The sequence below is a fragment of the Bubalus bubalis genome, chromosome 15 (assembly GCF_019923935.1).
Source record: "Bubalus bubalis isolate 160015118507 breed Murrah chromosome 15, NDDB_SH_1, whole genome shotgun sequence".
In the NCBI taxonomy this organism is placed as follows: domain Eukaryota; kingdom Metazoa; phylum Chordata; class Mammalia; order Artiodactyla; family Bovidae; genus Bubalus; species Bubalus bubalis.
Window position 1 is genome coordinate 78496830 of NC_059171.1, and position 16874 is coordinate 78513703.

Genomic DNA, 16874 nt, shown 5'->3' on the forward strand with positions numbered 1-16874 from the left:
GGAAGCTGTGATGGGGCCGCACCACCTCCAGGGAGTCAGAAAGTCTGACAGGAACGCCTTCTCCTTCTGTAATTTTTTTTTTTTTTTTCCTCTTAGAAAGAAAAACAATGATGAGGACTTGGAGCCCAGAGATCTAGGTTCAAGTCCAGGTTCAGCTGTGAGACTTGGACCAAGGAGCCAAGGCATGACGGTTCATGGCGGAACCCCAAGGGTCTCCCAACAGCGGGGTTTGGATGGGGAACCAGTGAGAAAGTGAACAGAAAAAAAAAAAAAAACTTTATAAGCTTTAAAGCCCAAGACGACACATCCGTATGGAATAGAAAGGCCGTTCAAGCTTGCCGGCCAGATCGTGGTCCTTATTATCACCACGATGACCGCAGGAATCACACTCCACACGCACGGAGCCCCGAGACAGCCCCCGGGTGGGCAGGGGTAGAAGGGGTCCCATCACCGTCTCCAGACAGCAGGCCGGGGTGGGACGGGGGGCTGCTCCCTGCGTGCAGCCGCCCCAGGCCCCGCCCAAGCCCCTGCCCCACACACGGTGTCTGGGGCCTCGCATCGGCTCGACCTGCTCCCCCATTCAGACCTTACCTTGGTTGGCTGACATCCTATGTACTTGGGGGCTTTTCTGCCCTGTGGGCCGGGAGGTCTGTGAGCACAGGGTCCACCTCTGCCCCGCTCAGCCCCCAAACACTGGCTCAGCGGGCAGGGACAGACAAGGACGGACAACTAGGCACGTGAGCATGCGGGGCAGCCCTGGGGACCGAGCCCAAGGGCCTGTGCCGGGCGAGACGCCCTCCCGCCCGCTGCTCGGAGATGCCACGGGGAAGAGCGTCCTTTCCCCACCGCTGCTGGGCCTGGGGCCTCAGAGCCTCCTGGGGCCGGCGTCCCGTCAGCCTACTTCCTTCCGGGGGCTGCGGTACCCCAGAACCAGGCTGTTGGCCATGATGACAGACACCTCCCCCGGCCCTCGGCAGCCACAGTGACCTGTGCCTCGGGGCGGCTGCCCAGCTAGAGCCCACTGGACAGTCTCGGCCCTCAAACGCACGCTTACAGCTGCCTCGGACAGATGGCTCTTGTAGATGAGGCTGGACGTCCAGGGGTTGCCTGGGAGCTTGACCTTCAATTTCTGTCCTCCTACCCCTCCCTCTTTCCAGCCCTGCTAAGGAGAGCTCAGGGCCTTTGTCAGCTGGTGGGCAGGCGGGCGGGCAGCTGCAGCCCCAGGTCAGCCAGCCTTGTAGCGATGGGGAGCCGACACCAGGCTGGTGAGAATACACACAGCCACGTTCTCCGGGGGCTGATTGACCATAACAGGAGGCCTGTGTGGTACCATCACCTACCAAATAACACCTAATGCACCACAAGAGGGACGGCCCACAGTGGCCTCTGTTCACGCTGTTATCTTGGCCTAAAGACGTTCTGCCATCCTTGTCTGCCTGGGTCCCTGCGACTCCCGCAGGTGAAGCCTCGGGCTCTGGCTCCTCCGTGAGTCCAGCAAACATGGAGCGCCTGCCGCGTGCCTGATTCTGCTCCAGGGCTTGGGGATATACTTAGAGGACGTGAACACCATGGTCCTGCCCCCGTGGGACACCCGGCTGAGCAGTGGGTACAGCGAGAGCAGGGCCTGGGTGGGGTGTGTCCCGATCACCCCCGGGGGCCAGGGATAGCTCTCAACAAGTGACGTCCACGCCGAGAGAGGGAACCAGACGGGCCACCACCGCAGGCGACAAGGGCTGACACTGGGAGAGCGGTCAGTGAGCAGACCAAGGCCCTGAGCCGACAGGAGCCTCGTGTGTCCACTGGACAGTGGAGTCGGAGGGCCCTCACCCCACACCCCTGAAGTCAGCTGCACCCTTCAAGTGTTCTCTGCACCCCTTGCTCCTCCAGGGCACCCCTGAAATGCCACTTCCCCCAGGAAGCTGCCGGCTCTGCTGGGTGTCTCCCCGGTTTGGTTAACACAGTTAGGAGGAAGGAAGGAGTATTCCCAGGGGAATGAGGGTGCCATCCTAAGACGGAAAGGGCCAGCCCCCGGCCAGGCCTGAGGACATGGGGTAAAAACCAGTGGTCTCTCCCTCCCGGGACCTGTGGCTTCCACAGCCTGCCCTGTGCTGTCTCCAATGGGCTCTGCTTTCTGAGACGCGGGCACCGAAGGAAGCGGGGCTCTTAACAATTACTCTGCCGCCCCAGCAGGGTCTGCTTCCAACCGAAGGCAAGGGAGACGAAGCTCAGCTGGCCTGGCCGCCTGAGCCCCAGGCACATGCACACGGCAAGGCCCCGGGAGTGGTCCCCAGCCCTGATCCCGCGCCTGGAGGACCTCAGGCCAGGGGCCTGGAAATGCCATGGGACCCGGCACACTACACACCCAGGGCTTGGCAAAGAGCACAGATAAATATTTGCTGAATGAATAACTGCATGAATGTTGGTCAGCATTTACCAGGTGCTTTAACGGCACATGATGTGGTAGTCATGGCACTGAGGCAAAGCTGAATGCAGCTTTTTACAATTGCTGGGCCAACCTGGCACGGCTCCCCAGGAATGCCAGAGGGGCCCAGGTGCTGCCAGCCAACCCAGGAATCCCCGAGGGCCCTCCTGGTGCAAGCCTGCAGGCCCGAGGCAAGCAGGGGAGCCAGCAGGGAGCTGACAATGACCCTCATTTGCCGTTGGTCTTGGGCCAGAAGTGCCCTTGGGGCAGGAATTCATAGCAACCACCATTCCTGGGTGACCTCGGCCAGGTCGTGTGGGGGTCCTCTAGGCCCTGCTGACACCCTGCTTCCTGCGGAAGGACCCCTGGCCACCTCCTGCTCTGACCGGGAGCGCAGGGAACATGAGCCTGGGAACCAGTCTCCCTCCGGCTGCTGGCCGTGCTCCCGCCTAGGCAGGAGGTCCTGGGGCATCGCGGGGCTTCTCCAGGCCTATAGCTTAGAGACAGGCCCCTGGCGAGCCTGGGGGACAGCAGTGCCTTCCTCCACCACCCACAGTCCAGAGCCCTCATCCCCTCAGCCTCTTACCCAGAGGCATGGCTGACACGCCAGCATCCTCATCCAGCCTGGGATCCTGGGGTCACCCTGGTGAGCAGGGTGTCATGGGCGTGCATGCTAAGTCGCTTCAGTCGTGTCCCACTCTTTGTGACCCCATGGACTGTAGCCCACCAGGCTCCTCTGCCCATGGGATTCTCCAGGCAAGAATACTGGAGTGGGTGGCCATGCCCTCCTCCAGGGGGATCTTCCTGACCCAGGGATTGAACTCGAGTCTCTTAAGTCTCCTGCACTGGCAGGCGGGTTCTTTACCATTGGCGCCACCTGGGAAGCAGGAGGGTCAGGGAAACACAGATCAACTTCATCCAGAGCCCAGACGCTCACAGATGAAATCAAATGCAACCACCACTTCCTGGGGGTCTTCTAAACCCCAAGCTCCATGCTGTGTGTTTAAAAGGTTGTCTGTAACCTGGACAGCTGGGGGGCAGGTACTTTCCAGGCTGCTGAAATCCCACTCCTTCTTGGCCTTGGGGCTGCGCCTCCTTCTCCCTTTTAAGTGCTCCCACCAGGGTGGGCATCCTGCCTGGGGCAAGATGCTTTATAAGCTGCTCCTGTCCAGCTCTGTCCTAGGAGGAGCCCTCCAGCCAGGCCTCCCCCTGCCTGCCCCGCCCACAGTGAGCAGGGGGCACTGGAGGGCAGAGCGGACCCCCACCCCCTCCTGCCAGAGCCGGTACCCCCCCCCCACGAACACAGCCTCGCCGCAGCCCCGACAAATTAACACAATCGGCAGGTGCTCCATCACTGCGGTCAGCGGAGTCAACGCTTTCTCTTGCTTTCTTGCCCAGGGCTATGATCACAGGTCCTGAAGCTCCGGGAGGCGGGAGGAGACTAGCAGGGGAGGGCTCGGGGCGCAGGGCTGACCCTGGCAAGGGGGCGGGGGGTGCAGCCGGGTCCTCGCAGCACAGTGCGGCAGGCATCACCACCTCCTCCCCGCCCTGGGGGCGATGGGCTTCAGAGCGCTCGTCTCTGCTCTGGGACCTTGTGCTAGTCACTGGGCGACGCTCTGCAATCTGGTGTCCAGGCCCCAGGACAGGCGTGTCCAACCTAACGCCCTGAAACCCAGCAGGTGAGTGTGAGCACACTCTTTGTTTTACAGATGAGGACACCGAGGCCCGGGAGGGCAAGAGACAGGTGTTTGGCAGGATGGGCGGGGCCGGCTGTGCCAGATGTTCCTGGCCGGTCCAGCCACCCCCAGCCCTGGGACTGGCAGCTGCGGGCAGGAGGGGCACTTGGACTAAACTAAACATTGGCTGGTGCGATGTAAGGAGAGGGGGTCTGTGCAGACTCCAGGAAGCCTCCCGACGGGGCTCGCCAGCACTCCTCCCCCTCCTTCTTCCTTCCTTTGAAATTCTTGGCTACAGCCAGTTGGGTGGTGGTGGGGGCATGGGGGGATCCAGGCCCCTGGCACCGGGCACGTCACACCACCCTGGATCTGCCTGCCACCAGCTTCCGTGTGATGGAGACGTCTCAACTTTATTTCACCCATTATTTTGGGCTTTCTGCTGCAGAAGCAGACTACAAGATATGACCTGCAGCCTCTGTCCATCACAGATTTGGTCCCCATGTTCTGGGGCTCATGGCCTGGCCTGTGGGAAGCTGAGTCAGCCCCGAGTCTCATCCCAGGGGAAGGAGTGCTAGGACGAGGGCAAATCAAGGACAGGGGGCACGGAAGGCTTCCTGGAGGTGGCAGCAGCTCAAAGCGCAAGCAGGGAAGGCAGGGAGAGGCATGGCAGGGCTGTGGCAACCAGGAGCGTCACCTACCGGGACCCATCAACAGAGAGACCTGGAGGAAGTGGCTGGGCTGGGCCCCCAGAGTCCAAGGAGAGTTCAGCAAAGTCTGCGAAGGCCTGAAGCTGGAGAAGACCAGTGGGGGCCCGGCAGGAAGGGATATGAACCTGGGCCCCCCACAGAGGCCAACCACCAGCCCTAGACTGGACGGAGCTCCTAGTCTCACCCCGTGACAGCAGCCAGCTCTGCGGGAGGGTGATGACCTGGATGCTATTCGCTAGTCTCTTCTGCCATATTTCCAACCAACGGCCCAGCTCCAGCCCCACCCGCAGTCCTCACCAGCCTGCAAACCTCAGGTCCCCACAACTCTGGTGGGACAAGCTGAGCCACATCCGAGATCAGCAGAACAGGTGCAATGAATCCATCTTTGTGGGAAAACAGTGAAAATGAAGATATTTACAAAACATTTAAGGAAATTAGCTCTTGGGGATATCCCTGGTGGTCCAGAGGTTAACAATCCACCTACCAATGCAGGGGACATGGGTTCGATCCCTGGTCTGGGAACTAAGATCCCACATGCCGTGGAGCAACCAAACCCAGGTGCCACAACTACTGAGCCCGTGTGTTCCAGAATCTGCACCAGGAGAAGGCGCCACGAAGAGAAGCCTGAGCGTCGCAACTAGAGAGTAGCCGCTGCTCACCACCGCTAGAGAAAGCCCACGTGTAGCAGCGAAGACCCAGTGTGAGTGAGTGAGTGACGTCGCTCGGTCGTGTCCGACTCTTTGCAACCCCATGAACTGTAGCCTATCACGCTGCTCTGTCCATGGGATTTTCCAGGCAAGAGTACTGGAGTAGGTTGCCATTTCCTTCTCCAGAGGATCTTCCCAACCCAGGGATTGAACCCGGGTCTTCCACATTGTAGGCAGACGCTTTACCGTCTGAGCTACCAGGGAAGTCCATTAAACAACCAGTGTAGTCAAAAGCTAATTAATTTTTAAAAAAGAAACGAACTCTCGCGCGCATACACCTAATGGTCTTGGAAAGAAAAGGTAACCATTTCACTGAGTTCTAGTTACTCTGGGTAAGAAACGACTTCAGACACGCTGGAAGCCGGCTGCTGCGTTCAGACATCTGAGAACTCGAGGGGACCAAGCCCCGGGCACCGGCTCAGGGCCGCACCTGCACGGCACCTTCTCAGTTCCGCTGCTACTCAGCGCTCCAGGCTGCCAAGGCCGCCTGCCCTTCTTGCCGGGGAGGCCGGGGGTGGGCACCGCCAGTCAGGGTTCTGATCACAGGGTGCAGTCTGTGAATCCAACACAACATCAAATCAGCATCCTTTTTTTAATCAGACAGATTGATTATCCAAATTCATTAAGAAGTGATTTAAACTATCTGGTCAAGTCAATCAAAACATTCATTCCTTCAATCATCCATTCAATGATTACCCATCAAGAGGTGACTCTGTGCCAGGATCCGGACCTGCCGCTGTCCCAGCCCCACGGGGCCCCCAAACCCCATCACTGTGGGCACACAGGAGGACAAGCCCCCAGCCGGGAAGGACGACGCTGCAGGCCGCTCAGAGTGGCCGGGGAGGGCCCGCAGGAGCAAGCGCGCCCGTGTTCCAAAAGCAAGGCTTCTGCCAAGAAAGCTGGCTGTGACTCACGGTGAACAGGAAAAAAGAAGTGATTCTAAGAAGGGGAAGCACACGCACTACACACGCTCTTCCGCGATCACCCGGAAGTGCTGAGTGAGGAAAGCACGGGGCCCGCGTTCATCCTGGCGGGGAAATGGGGTCAATCTATCCATTCCATCCAGATGACGTACACACAGACACACGTGGACACACACACACTCACGGGCCCTGCACCCAGCGAGCACGCTCGCTCAGCCCTGCATCATCCTTCCAGACAAACACGAGAAACAGAAACGACAGCCTCGGACTCACCCGGGGATGAGGCTGAGCATCCATGTCCCCCCCCTTGGAAGGCCTGGGGAGACGACCACCTTCAAGACCCTCTAGCACAAAGGACCACCACCCCTCCTGATCCACAGCAGGGGACTCCTGTTGCTGAGCAGGGGCCCTGGGATGCTGGGGCCTGGACTTTGGTCTCCAGGGACAGAGCAAGGTCCCCGATGGAGAATTTCAGATGCTCTGCAGGGCCTCGCTGGGAAGCTGGTGGGCATCGCTCAATGGAAAGGGCTTTCTCAGCAGGCTTTGAGGGAGGGGGCTGCGAACAGAGATAGGCGATAGGAATGTGGCAGCTGACAGCCTCACTCAGACAGCTGGGCCCCTGGGGCACCAGGCAGACCCTGCTAGCCCACCCACCAGCAGCACTGGGGCACCGTGTGGGCATCACGGGAGGACGGGCGTGGAACTCACTCCATGAGCTACCCGCCCACCCGCCCAGGAAACGTCGTCATCTGGCCTCCCTGACCTGAAGCCCGGGTCACGGCTCATGATGATAGGAGGTGAGTGAAACACACGTGCATGTGTGCACACAGAGCCACACACACCAGAGGGGCACTGACACACGGATGGATGACCTGGTAAATAAACTGGAGAAGAAAACCCTCCACTGATGTGAGAACCAGGATACGCTGCATAGACTACACACACACGTACATGTATCCATGCAACATCCACATATGAACGTGTGTCTAAAGTTGGATCTCTCTATACAAAGACACAAGAAATGCACAGACTCAGCCCTCTCCATATAAACGTGTGTGTGCTTCTGTATCTCCAACGCCCTGAAATAGAGATCTACAGGCTTAGATGAATTAGCGGGTTTCAGAAGAGAGACTCCAGACCCTGGGGCCTGTGCTCCAGGCCAACCATGTCCTGAGCTGTCTCCTTTTCTGAAGCAGCCTTGCCTTGGCTCAGCACGTATGTCTCCCTCTCTGGCGAGGCAACTTCGGCCCCACGCAGCCTGAAGGTCCAGACTGACCATGTGTCTCAGCTGGAGGCAGGTCTGCTCAAGGCAGGGGGCTCCATGGACATCCAACACTGAACGTGATCACGTTGGATCAGGCCTCTGCTCCATCCATAACTTTCGACCCAGGTGACTGCAGGGCACACCTGCCCCTGCCCACTGGTCCCCAGAGCCCATCTCGGGCAGGTGATTCCTGGAGGGCCTCTCTCCTCTACGCTTGTCCAGATACCCAAGGAAAAGACAGCTCTCCTGGGGCCCTAGACCCCTCACGGAGCACAGCGCACGTGGGAAGTGGACGACACCCAGCTGTGCCCAGGACGCGGCTCCCGTCATGGGCAGAGCTGCATGCTGACCAGGAGCCCTCGGCTCGGCTGGCCCTACTTGCTCAGCTGTGGGAGAAGCGCGCCAGGGAACAGGGAGGGGAGGGGAGGAGCACGGCGCACCGCCTCCTCACACCCTGCTCTGATCCGGTCTGCAACTCCGTTACACTCCTTGTTAAGAACGTCTTCATAATCATGAGGGAACGGCCTTGGAACTGTTCTGACTGTATAATACGGCTGCATTATTTGCCATATTAAATAGATAACATAGGCTTGGTTATACGCTATGGTACATGGTGTTCAACAACCTGATGTACGAGTGAGCACGGTCATGGTCGTATATCTCCAGGAGGGTGAGTGCCTACTGCCTGAGCCTCTGACAGTTTTCTCTCTGCATCCTGGGTCCTTCCCCAGCGACCCCCCAGGCCCAGCTCCTAGCTAGGGGCTGCTCCCAGCTAGGAGTGTTCCCAGAGACACTGATAGGATTAATGGTGATGATTTTCAACATTCAAACAGCCCACTGGAAATCGTACGGTTGTCCCGCATTGGGCAGCACAAACCTAAGGAAACAGCACGCCTCCTCCCCGCAGCTAGAGCGCGCACGGCTCTGCGCGGTGATACCAGTTACGCACACGGGCAGCAGCTCCGGCTGGCAGGTCTGTGGTTTTGATTAATGAGATGAGAAGATGAGTTCATCACCTTTCACTGAACAGGCTGGGCCACAATCCTTCAAAAGGCGGGTGGACCCAGCAGTGGGGCGGGGCCCCTCTGAGGCAGCCAAGACATGGCTGTCCGCAGACCCCTGCCCACTGCCACCTGCCGAGCGTCCGTGCCAGCTGCTCAACAGGCCACACGTGTTCTTAGCTCCAAAGCATTCTCTGCACCTTCTTTCCTGGGAATGGTCCTGATCTAGGCATCTCATGGACAGTTCTTTTTAAAAATTTCTTTTTAATTGGAGGATACTTGCTTTGCAATACCGTGTTGGTTCCAGCCATGTATCCACGTGAATCAGTGGTAAGTATACGTATGTCCCCTCTGTCCTGAAGCTCCCTCCCACCCCCTAGGTTGTCATGGATGGTCCTGAGCTGACACTCCGTCCCGTCAGCACCTTGAGGTGCCGCCTCCATCCGGGGAAGGCCTGCCAGTCACAGCCTGTGTGGTCAGCGAGCCCCAGGCTCAGCACCCGCCAACGGTGCCCCCCCGCCCCGGCCGAGTGGGAACGCGGGTGTGCAGGGGCCCTTCCTGGAGACAGGAACGCGGTCTCCCGTGGGCAGCCCAGGTCCCAGTAGGGTGAACAGCAGGGGGCGGTCCAGGGATCAGGTGCACAGTTGCTCAGAAACATCTTCCAGAGCTCCTCCCTGAAGAGTGAGGAAGGTGCCCCTGTAAAGTTCCCTCCTGGTATCCCCCACGGGGCAGGGACTCAGGCGTCTGTCTGCTCCGCCGCTGGGAGAGATGGAACAAGAGGGCGAGAGCCTGGTTTATGCCGAGCGCAAGGCAGGGGTTCACAGGCCGCTTGTTGAATCAAGGAGCAAGCAAATATGAATGAACCCTGAGCAAGCGAACACAGCTCCAGCCACTGTTTCCCGGAGGGTGCGAGCCAGCTCTAAAGCCACGAGGCTGCGTCTGTTTCCTTCCAGGTCAGCAATGGTCAGGACCAGGAGAGGGCAGGGCCGGCCTCGGGGGTTGGGGGAGGAGCAGACCCAGAGAAAAGCCAAAGGTGGAGGGTGGGCAGGCCCCGCGCTGACTGGGGACCTGGGGCAGAGCCTGGGGACAGGCGCCCCCCGTGGTTAGGGAGCACAGGGGCAGAGAGAGAGCGCCCCACAGGGGTGACCTCAAATGGGAGGCGGGGGCCTCGTTCTGGGTTTGTTATCTCTACTTCTAAATAAATATGGGGATGTTTAATATTTTAATATTGCATATGGCATCTAATTATTGTAATTATAGGTAAACATCACATAGACTGATTACATATAACTTACACATCGAATATGCAAAATATGTAAATGTCATTTGGGGTTTTGTTTAATATTTTTGTTTAGTTTTAATTCTCAGAGCAAATGGTCTCACTGCAGTTAAAACAAGAAAACCAGGAAAACGCACACATTTGGCTGCGCTGTGTCTTCGAGCGTTCTGGGGAAGGAGACGCATCGGAAGGTTTTGAGAGGCTCACTGTGCTCAGAAGTCTCTGTCGGCTGAGCTCTTCCAACACGTGAAAAATCTCTCCACTCCCCTGACGGCTATGGAAATCAAGAACCGAAATCATCTCGCTCTCTCTGAGTCAGGCTCAAAGGGCCGGCTCTGCTCCCCGGAGCCCCAGGTCGCAGATGCCGCCGTTCACAACGCTTCTGGTGCTGGAAAGGCGCTAAGAGCTCGGAGTGCACAGGCCTGGCTGGGGTCCCGCGCGGCCTGGCCTGCGCCCTGTACCTGGGCGGGGCTGCTCATGGAGGATCTCCCTCACTGCTGGGGCGGGTGGGAGGCCGTGTGGGAGCCCCAGGCACGGTGTCCGGTGTCCAGCATGCCCTTGTAAGGGGGCGCCCAGCCAGGCACCTGGAATCAAGAGCAGCTGCATGGCTCTGGGGAGGGAGTGTGACCTCTCTGAGCCCTGGCGGGATGAGAGCCGCAGTGAAGGCGGCAGCTCCTTCACAAGGAGGGCTCGGCTCGAGGCCCGGCACACGGTCAGGTGGGCACAGGGCGGCTCTGATGACCTCCTCCCTCCATCCTCCCCTGCTTAGACCTCTCAGAACACTGGCTGGCAGGGCTGGGTCTTGATCGAGCCCCACAGAGTGGGCACCGTGTGGGCACCAAGGACACACTGGCACCCCCGCCCCCATAAGTCACACCAACCTGGCCCTTCCTGCCAGCCTGAAGCCTGAGCCAGCAGGGCCCCCAGGCTCTGGGTGGGATGCCCACTCCTTCTGTGGGGCGATCAATCCCCTGCAGATGCAGCTGGCTCGGTGTTCCTGAGATGCGAGCGTCAATTATTAAACAACTATTTGTTCACGTCTCCGAGAGGCGGGAGACTACCTCCTCCATAAACGTGCCGGGAAGACGACCGGGCCTACCTGGTGACCCTGTAACCAGGAGCTGGGCCGCAGATTGAAGGGCAAATAAATAATCAGGCCCAAATGTCCTGAACTGGGACGCTGAAGCCACTCGGTACTGGCTCTCGTCCGGGCCTTCCGGTCTCCTGCTGAGAACCTCAGGCTGTGACCGCGCAGCCCTTTGGGTCATGGGGTGCCCGGCACTCGGCTCTGGGCCCTGATGGCGCCTGCGTCCCGGCTCCAGCACCTCGCCAAGTCATGTCACTTCCCTGAGCTTCAGATTCAGCAGCTTCACACAGCAGTGGCATCCCCAAAGCCACAGGTCGTGTGAGACCTAGGACGGGAGGGGCTCGGCTCCTGGGACTTGTTGCGTTGGCTGACTTGGGCCCCACTCCTGAGCCTCTATGTAAGGATGCTTACGAGACAGGGGTCAGGAATCCCCTCCTATAAGCTCTTCCGGTGAGTCTCAAGTGGCCCGCCTGGGGCCTGGACCCAGGAAGCTCCGTCAGGTGCGGGCATTGGGAAGCTGCCCGGAAAACAGCAGCCTCCTCCCGGAAGGCCAGACTGACCCTGTGCCTGGGGCCACCCTCGGATGCACGGTTTCCACAGCCTGGGAAACGGGCGAGTCCCTGAGGTGACCGCCAAGTATCCCTGGCCCGTCGCCAGGCCCCGGCAGCGTAGCCTCCTACAGAACCAGGGGACTGGGGGGCCGTGTGCTCGATGGGAGCCCAGATACGCCTCTGACCTTGACTCCACCTCCTCGAGTCCCTGTCCCTCAGTCCTTCCACTTGCAAAGTGGACTGCTCTCCCCACCTCCCTGGGTCACATCGGAGATGAAACAAGGTCCTTCTGGAGGAGTGACAGCCCAGTGCGGGCCCCTCCGCTTTTCAGTCTGACGCGCCCCCTCACTCCGGGAGCCCTCTCCACCATACTCTCCCATCACGAGGACCCGGGCTTTGGGGTCAGGGGTCCGTGGGAAGGAGTGCGGACACTGGGCAAGGCTGCACATCGGGCTGGGGGTCTCACCTGCGGGCAGCTGTGTGCCTGGAGCCTCATCTCAAAGCACCTCCTCCAACCCCCAGCTCCACCTCGGACGCCCTAGGATCAGCGCCAGCTCTCCCGGGGCCACCGGCGCCCCCAGAGACGACCGCAGAGGGCCGTGGGCGCTGCCTCCCGCCGCCCCTGACCAGGAGGCGCCTGAGCTCTGGCAGGTGACGCTGTGCAGATACCACCGGCCCTCCCCAGGCTCACCTGGAACGCAGGCCAACAGCAAAGGCACCAGACTGGGGGGAGCGGGGGGCGGCAAGCAAACGACTCACCAGCTTTTCTCAAGAGCAACGGCACTAACTATCTGAGCACTGGCGCCACTTGTAAATGAGACAGGCTTGCTTGCAGAAGCAATTTCTCCCCGAGTCACAACCCGGTACCGGCCCGAAAGGACTGACTGGGGGAGGGGGAGGAGACCGCGGGAGAGACCGGCAGGACCGGACCAGGTAGCAGGGGACACACGTCCACGCTCACACTCGCACGTCCGTCCATTCAGACGCCCCGTGGTCTGCTCGTGCCCCCATCTTCCGTTCAGATGGTCTCCGGGCACCCGTCACGGCTCCGGCGCTGTGCCCGGTGTGGGGACACAGACGAGATTCAGCCACCCTCTGCTCTCCAGGGGGGTGTGTGTCTCTGAGGGGAAGCGGGGCAGTGGGGTGCTCCGGAACCCGACAGGCGGGGGGCTCTGACAGGAGGCGCTGCGTGCTCACAGAAGAGCAGGAAGACGCGGGTGCTGTCCGCAGGAGGGAAGGTGTGGGGGGAGGTCGTCGGGGTTGGAAAAGGCGTGGGGGGTGGTCGTCGGGCTTGGAGAAGGCATGGGGGTGGTCGTCAGGATTGGAGAAGGCATGGGGGTGGTCGCTGGGGTTGGAAATGGCGTGGGGGTGGTCGTCAGGGTTGGAGAAGGCGTGGGGGTGGTCGTTGGGGTCTTGGATGCAGGTCAGCACCTTGCAGGCCCCGCCCCTCAGCCCTGCTCACCCCACTGTCTCCTAGAAACCTCTCCCCCTGCTTTGCACGTTGCAATCCCACGGCTACTGTCAGCCTCCTCTCTCATGGTGCCCAGGCAAGGTGCGGCTCCCTGTTCTCAGCACCCCATGAGAACTTCGGGGCCCCCTGCCCCATCTCCCAAGCACTGGCCTAAGCCACCACTCAAGGGGGAGCACTGACTTGAATCCAAGAACCTGAGGCCCAGGCGGCTGTGTGGTCTGAGCCCCGCACCCCAGCTCAGGGCTCACAGGGGCCTGCAACCGCCCCCTCCCCGGCGTGGCGCCCCATCCCGCATGCCCATCTCAGGAGCAGCCATCGGGGTTGCTCGCCCGCCCCGTGACCCCATGACCCCGGGGACCCTGTGATCCCGAGACATCTAGTGAACTTGGGGCTTTCCGGTGCTTACTAAGCAAGGCTGGATTTCTGCATAATAGTTTGTGCTTCCAGAAACAGAAAAGGCGTGTAGCTGACCACGCACCACAGCTTCAGAAAGCAGGGCAAATGCACGCTTCCTCCTAATGGCGGCCGGGCAGCTTCTGTGTCTGAGAAGGAGACGACCAAGGGCGGTCTCGCTTCCAGCCATCGCCCAGGCCTCCCCGACAAGGCTGCGGGACCCATCCATATCCTCCTCCGGGTTTCAGGTTGGCGGGGGGTGGGGAATAGAATTGCGCAAGGGCCACAGTACCCTCCCCCACCCCAGCCAGAAACGCAGTCCCGGAACAATCCTCTGCTCCAGGCCCCACCTGCTCCCCGGTCCCATGGGCCCGGCCCACGCTCTCCGGAAGCATGGATGGATGGACAGAGAAGCTTCCGTCCGTCTGTCGGGCGTGGCACCTACCAGCCCTTCCCTATTTCATCTGGGAACCGAATCTGCCCCTTTGTTGACCGCATCCCTCCCAGCCTCCTCCTGCACTAACTCAGCATGTGTCTAATGAGCTCTGACTGCGGCCAAGCTCCTTCCGTGCCCAGGACCACAGCTAGACGCCTCCCTACACCTCAGCCCTCCAGCATCCACAGCGCCCCCAGTCCCATGACTCGATCTCCCCTCCTGTCTCACGAAGAGAACAGGCCACAGGTGGGGCCCCCGCGTCTTCCTGCTGTGAAACACACGCATCTGGACCCTCTAGATGCCTCATCACCCGCTGGACTGGGACTTAGCCAAGGTTGGAAAGGGTAACAATCAGCCCCGGCCCCCTGCCACGGCCACAGGAGCTGGTGCTCACCCGACTCAGCTGCCCCTCACCGTGCGCTCCAGGCACTCGGCCCCATGGAGAGCCCCACCCTGACACACAGCATCCACAGGCCCGCACTGCGCCCAGCTCCTCTTATCTCTGCCCACGCCACCTCCTCCGGCCGCTCCCCAGGAAACCCACCGCTACTGCCTGCCGCCCTGCTTCCTGCTTGCTGCACCGCCTCGGTGCCGTCACACCGCTGAGGGCCACGGGTGGGGGGCGGCGTGGGTGGTGGCAAGCGCTCCCTGAAACCAGGCTCTCAGCCTCTCTGATGCCCTGTGTCAAGCCCCGGGCACAGGGTGGTTTCAACAGTCCTCACAACACGCTCAAGGTCCTCGGATAAGCCAGGACCCAGGCTCAGGACACCCGAGGCCCAGGTCCTTCCACCAGGCCAGGCTACACCACCCTCAGCATCTCCTACCAGCCAGCCTCCCGGACCCCCGTTCCAGGCCCTCAGCGGGGTTCATGGTGTGTGCCCAGGAAGCAGGTGCTGACTGGTCCCTTCCCCTCACCCAAGGGCGGCCTCTCTCCAGGCCTCTGGCAGAGTCGAGGGTTCCTGCCCCCACCGGGCCCCTGAACACAGCTGCTTCTTGACAAGGCTGAAATAAGCAGACAATGCAGCCTGCAGATTCCAGGAACCGTGTGGCCCTGGCTGAGCGGGCATCTCACAGGCTGGTAGGAAGTGGCTCTCTGGCACCTTCCCATGGCCGAACTCATGGACGTTCCATCAGGGCCACATATGCCATCAGGAGGAACGGGCTTCCACGCGTGCCTGGAGCGGCTGCCGCTGCCCATCCAAACTAGACGGGGGGACGAGCTGTGGAACCTGCAGGCGGGGGGACTGTGGCCGGTGCTCCGAGTCTCTGGCCCAGGTCCTCTCTGTGACAAAGCACAGCGATCATGTCTGCCTTGCCGTCCTGCCCTTGGTGCCTTGTTGTGAGGAACTTTGCCCCACCCTCAAGAAACAGGGCTTCCTCCACTAGAAAGAGTGCACTTTGGGTGGACAGGGGAGAAACACCTGCAGGAAGCGGTCAGCTGTCTGCAAAGGGGAACACAGAGGATCCAGCAGCCCTCGACACGATGGCCAAGCTCAGCCGATCCATGAGTCTGATCAGCTCCTACTGCTGAGAAGGTAACGTGCACCACGCACCCTGGCTAGACAGAGGCCGGGGACACACCATGTCCGCTACCCTCCCGCTCAGCCCCACAAACCGGGACCGTGGTCCATTTAGACCCAGAGACTGCGGTTCTGTGAGGAGATGCCTCGGACCCGAGGAGGAGGACCCGGGCACGCGGCTTCTGCTGTGGTTCTGGCAGACAGCGCGCTGCCCTGCATTTCTCCGTTCCACCAGGATCTGAACATCTCCCACCACCAAGGGAGGCTGGGGAAAGGCGTTTCGAGCCATGGGGCCAACCCTCTGAGAAAACTGACATCTCCGAGAGCGAAGGTCGCTCGGCTTGTTTTTTCCAGCTGCTGGACTCGATCAACCGTCCGGTGACGAAGCACCGGCCAAGGCCTCGGGGAGAAGGATGTTGTCAGGAGCCGCCTGGAAAAGGTCAGCAGCGGAGTCTTTGAAGCTGCCTTGTCAGGCTCAAGGTCTGGCTTCAAAGTGGCCCTGAAGCCAGCGCCTTTTAAAGAATGGCTTCCTTTGTCCATGCCTCAAATGGGAAGGAGTTATTTCCCCCCTCAAACCTCTTAGCATTGCAGCTTGAGCTGACCCACATTTGCTTCCAGACCTCCTTTCCTTCCTAAGAAATTAAACAGCTTAATTTCAAACACTCTCCCTTAAGCATCTGCTCAGTGCTTATTTAGCACATTTCAAATAACGTGGGTGAGACACAGAAACGGAGGGTAAAATCGAGGGGAGCCAGTAGCCCTGTCTGGTGGTGGCTGATCAAGAGGGACAGACCACAAGAGGAAGACCAGCTCTAGTTCTGCGAACACAGGACCCCGAGGGAACGGCCCCATCTGCACCCACGCTCCCAGAGCTCTCCCCTGAGGGTGTCTCCACGGTCATGGCCGTGCACGTGGTCCGTCACTCCACCTGCTGTCCGCCCGAGGGAAAGATTGTCAGGGCAGGAGGGAGTGAGCACTCGGGTAGAATCACTGATCCACGGTCACTCGGGCCCACGACTGAAGCCAGAGCTTCTGCGTCCAGACATGTGCCCCTCCCAGCCTGGGCTGCAGGGGGCTCGGCTCGGACACCACCACCCTGGGCGACTTGAAGGAGACCCAGTCAGGCCGCCGCTCCTGTCGGGACGCGTCTGCTCAGCTGTTCACAGGGGCAGAGGGCAGCTCTGGGCGAGGCCGGGGAGGCCGTCAGTGTAGGGCACGCAGCTGTCCCTGAACCAGGAAAAGGCACGTCTTCCCCTCTGCTGGCTGATCGCAGGGGCACAAGGAGCCCTGGGATGGTGAGCCCGGGGCCCTGACCCAGCCCAACTTCCAGATGCTCGATCTAGGGTGAGTGGTCAGAACTGTGAGCTGTTTCTCCACACACCAAAAGGAGAGGCCTGTGCCCCTGAGCACGCCCCAAAGGCCAGGCCTCGAGGGCAA

The 16874-nt window shown here is 60.4% G+C and overlaps 1 protein-coding gene across 7 annotated transcripts in view; it reads right to left on the reverse strand.

The window, feature by feature from the left end:
- TRAPPC9 (trafficking protein particle complex subunit 9) overlaps positions 1 to 16874 on the reverse strand; it is a 388230-nt gene that overhangs the window by 59179 nt on the left and 312177 nt on the right. Inside the window, exon 22 of one of the 7 annotated variants that reach the window (XM_044928869.2) lies at positions 9996 to 10253. The exons of the other annotated variants lie outside the window; for them this stretch is intronic. Coding sequence (XP_044784804.2) covers positions 10192 to 10253 — 62 coding nt within the window. The 3' untranslated portion in view covers positions 9996 to 10191. Of the gene's footprint in view, positions 1 to 9995; positions 10254 to 16874 lie in introns of those variants that run through there. 7 annotated transcript variants of the gene reach the window in all.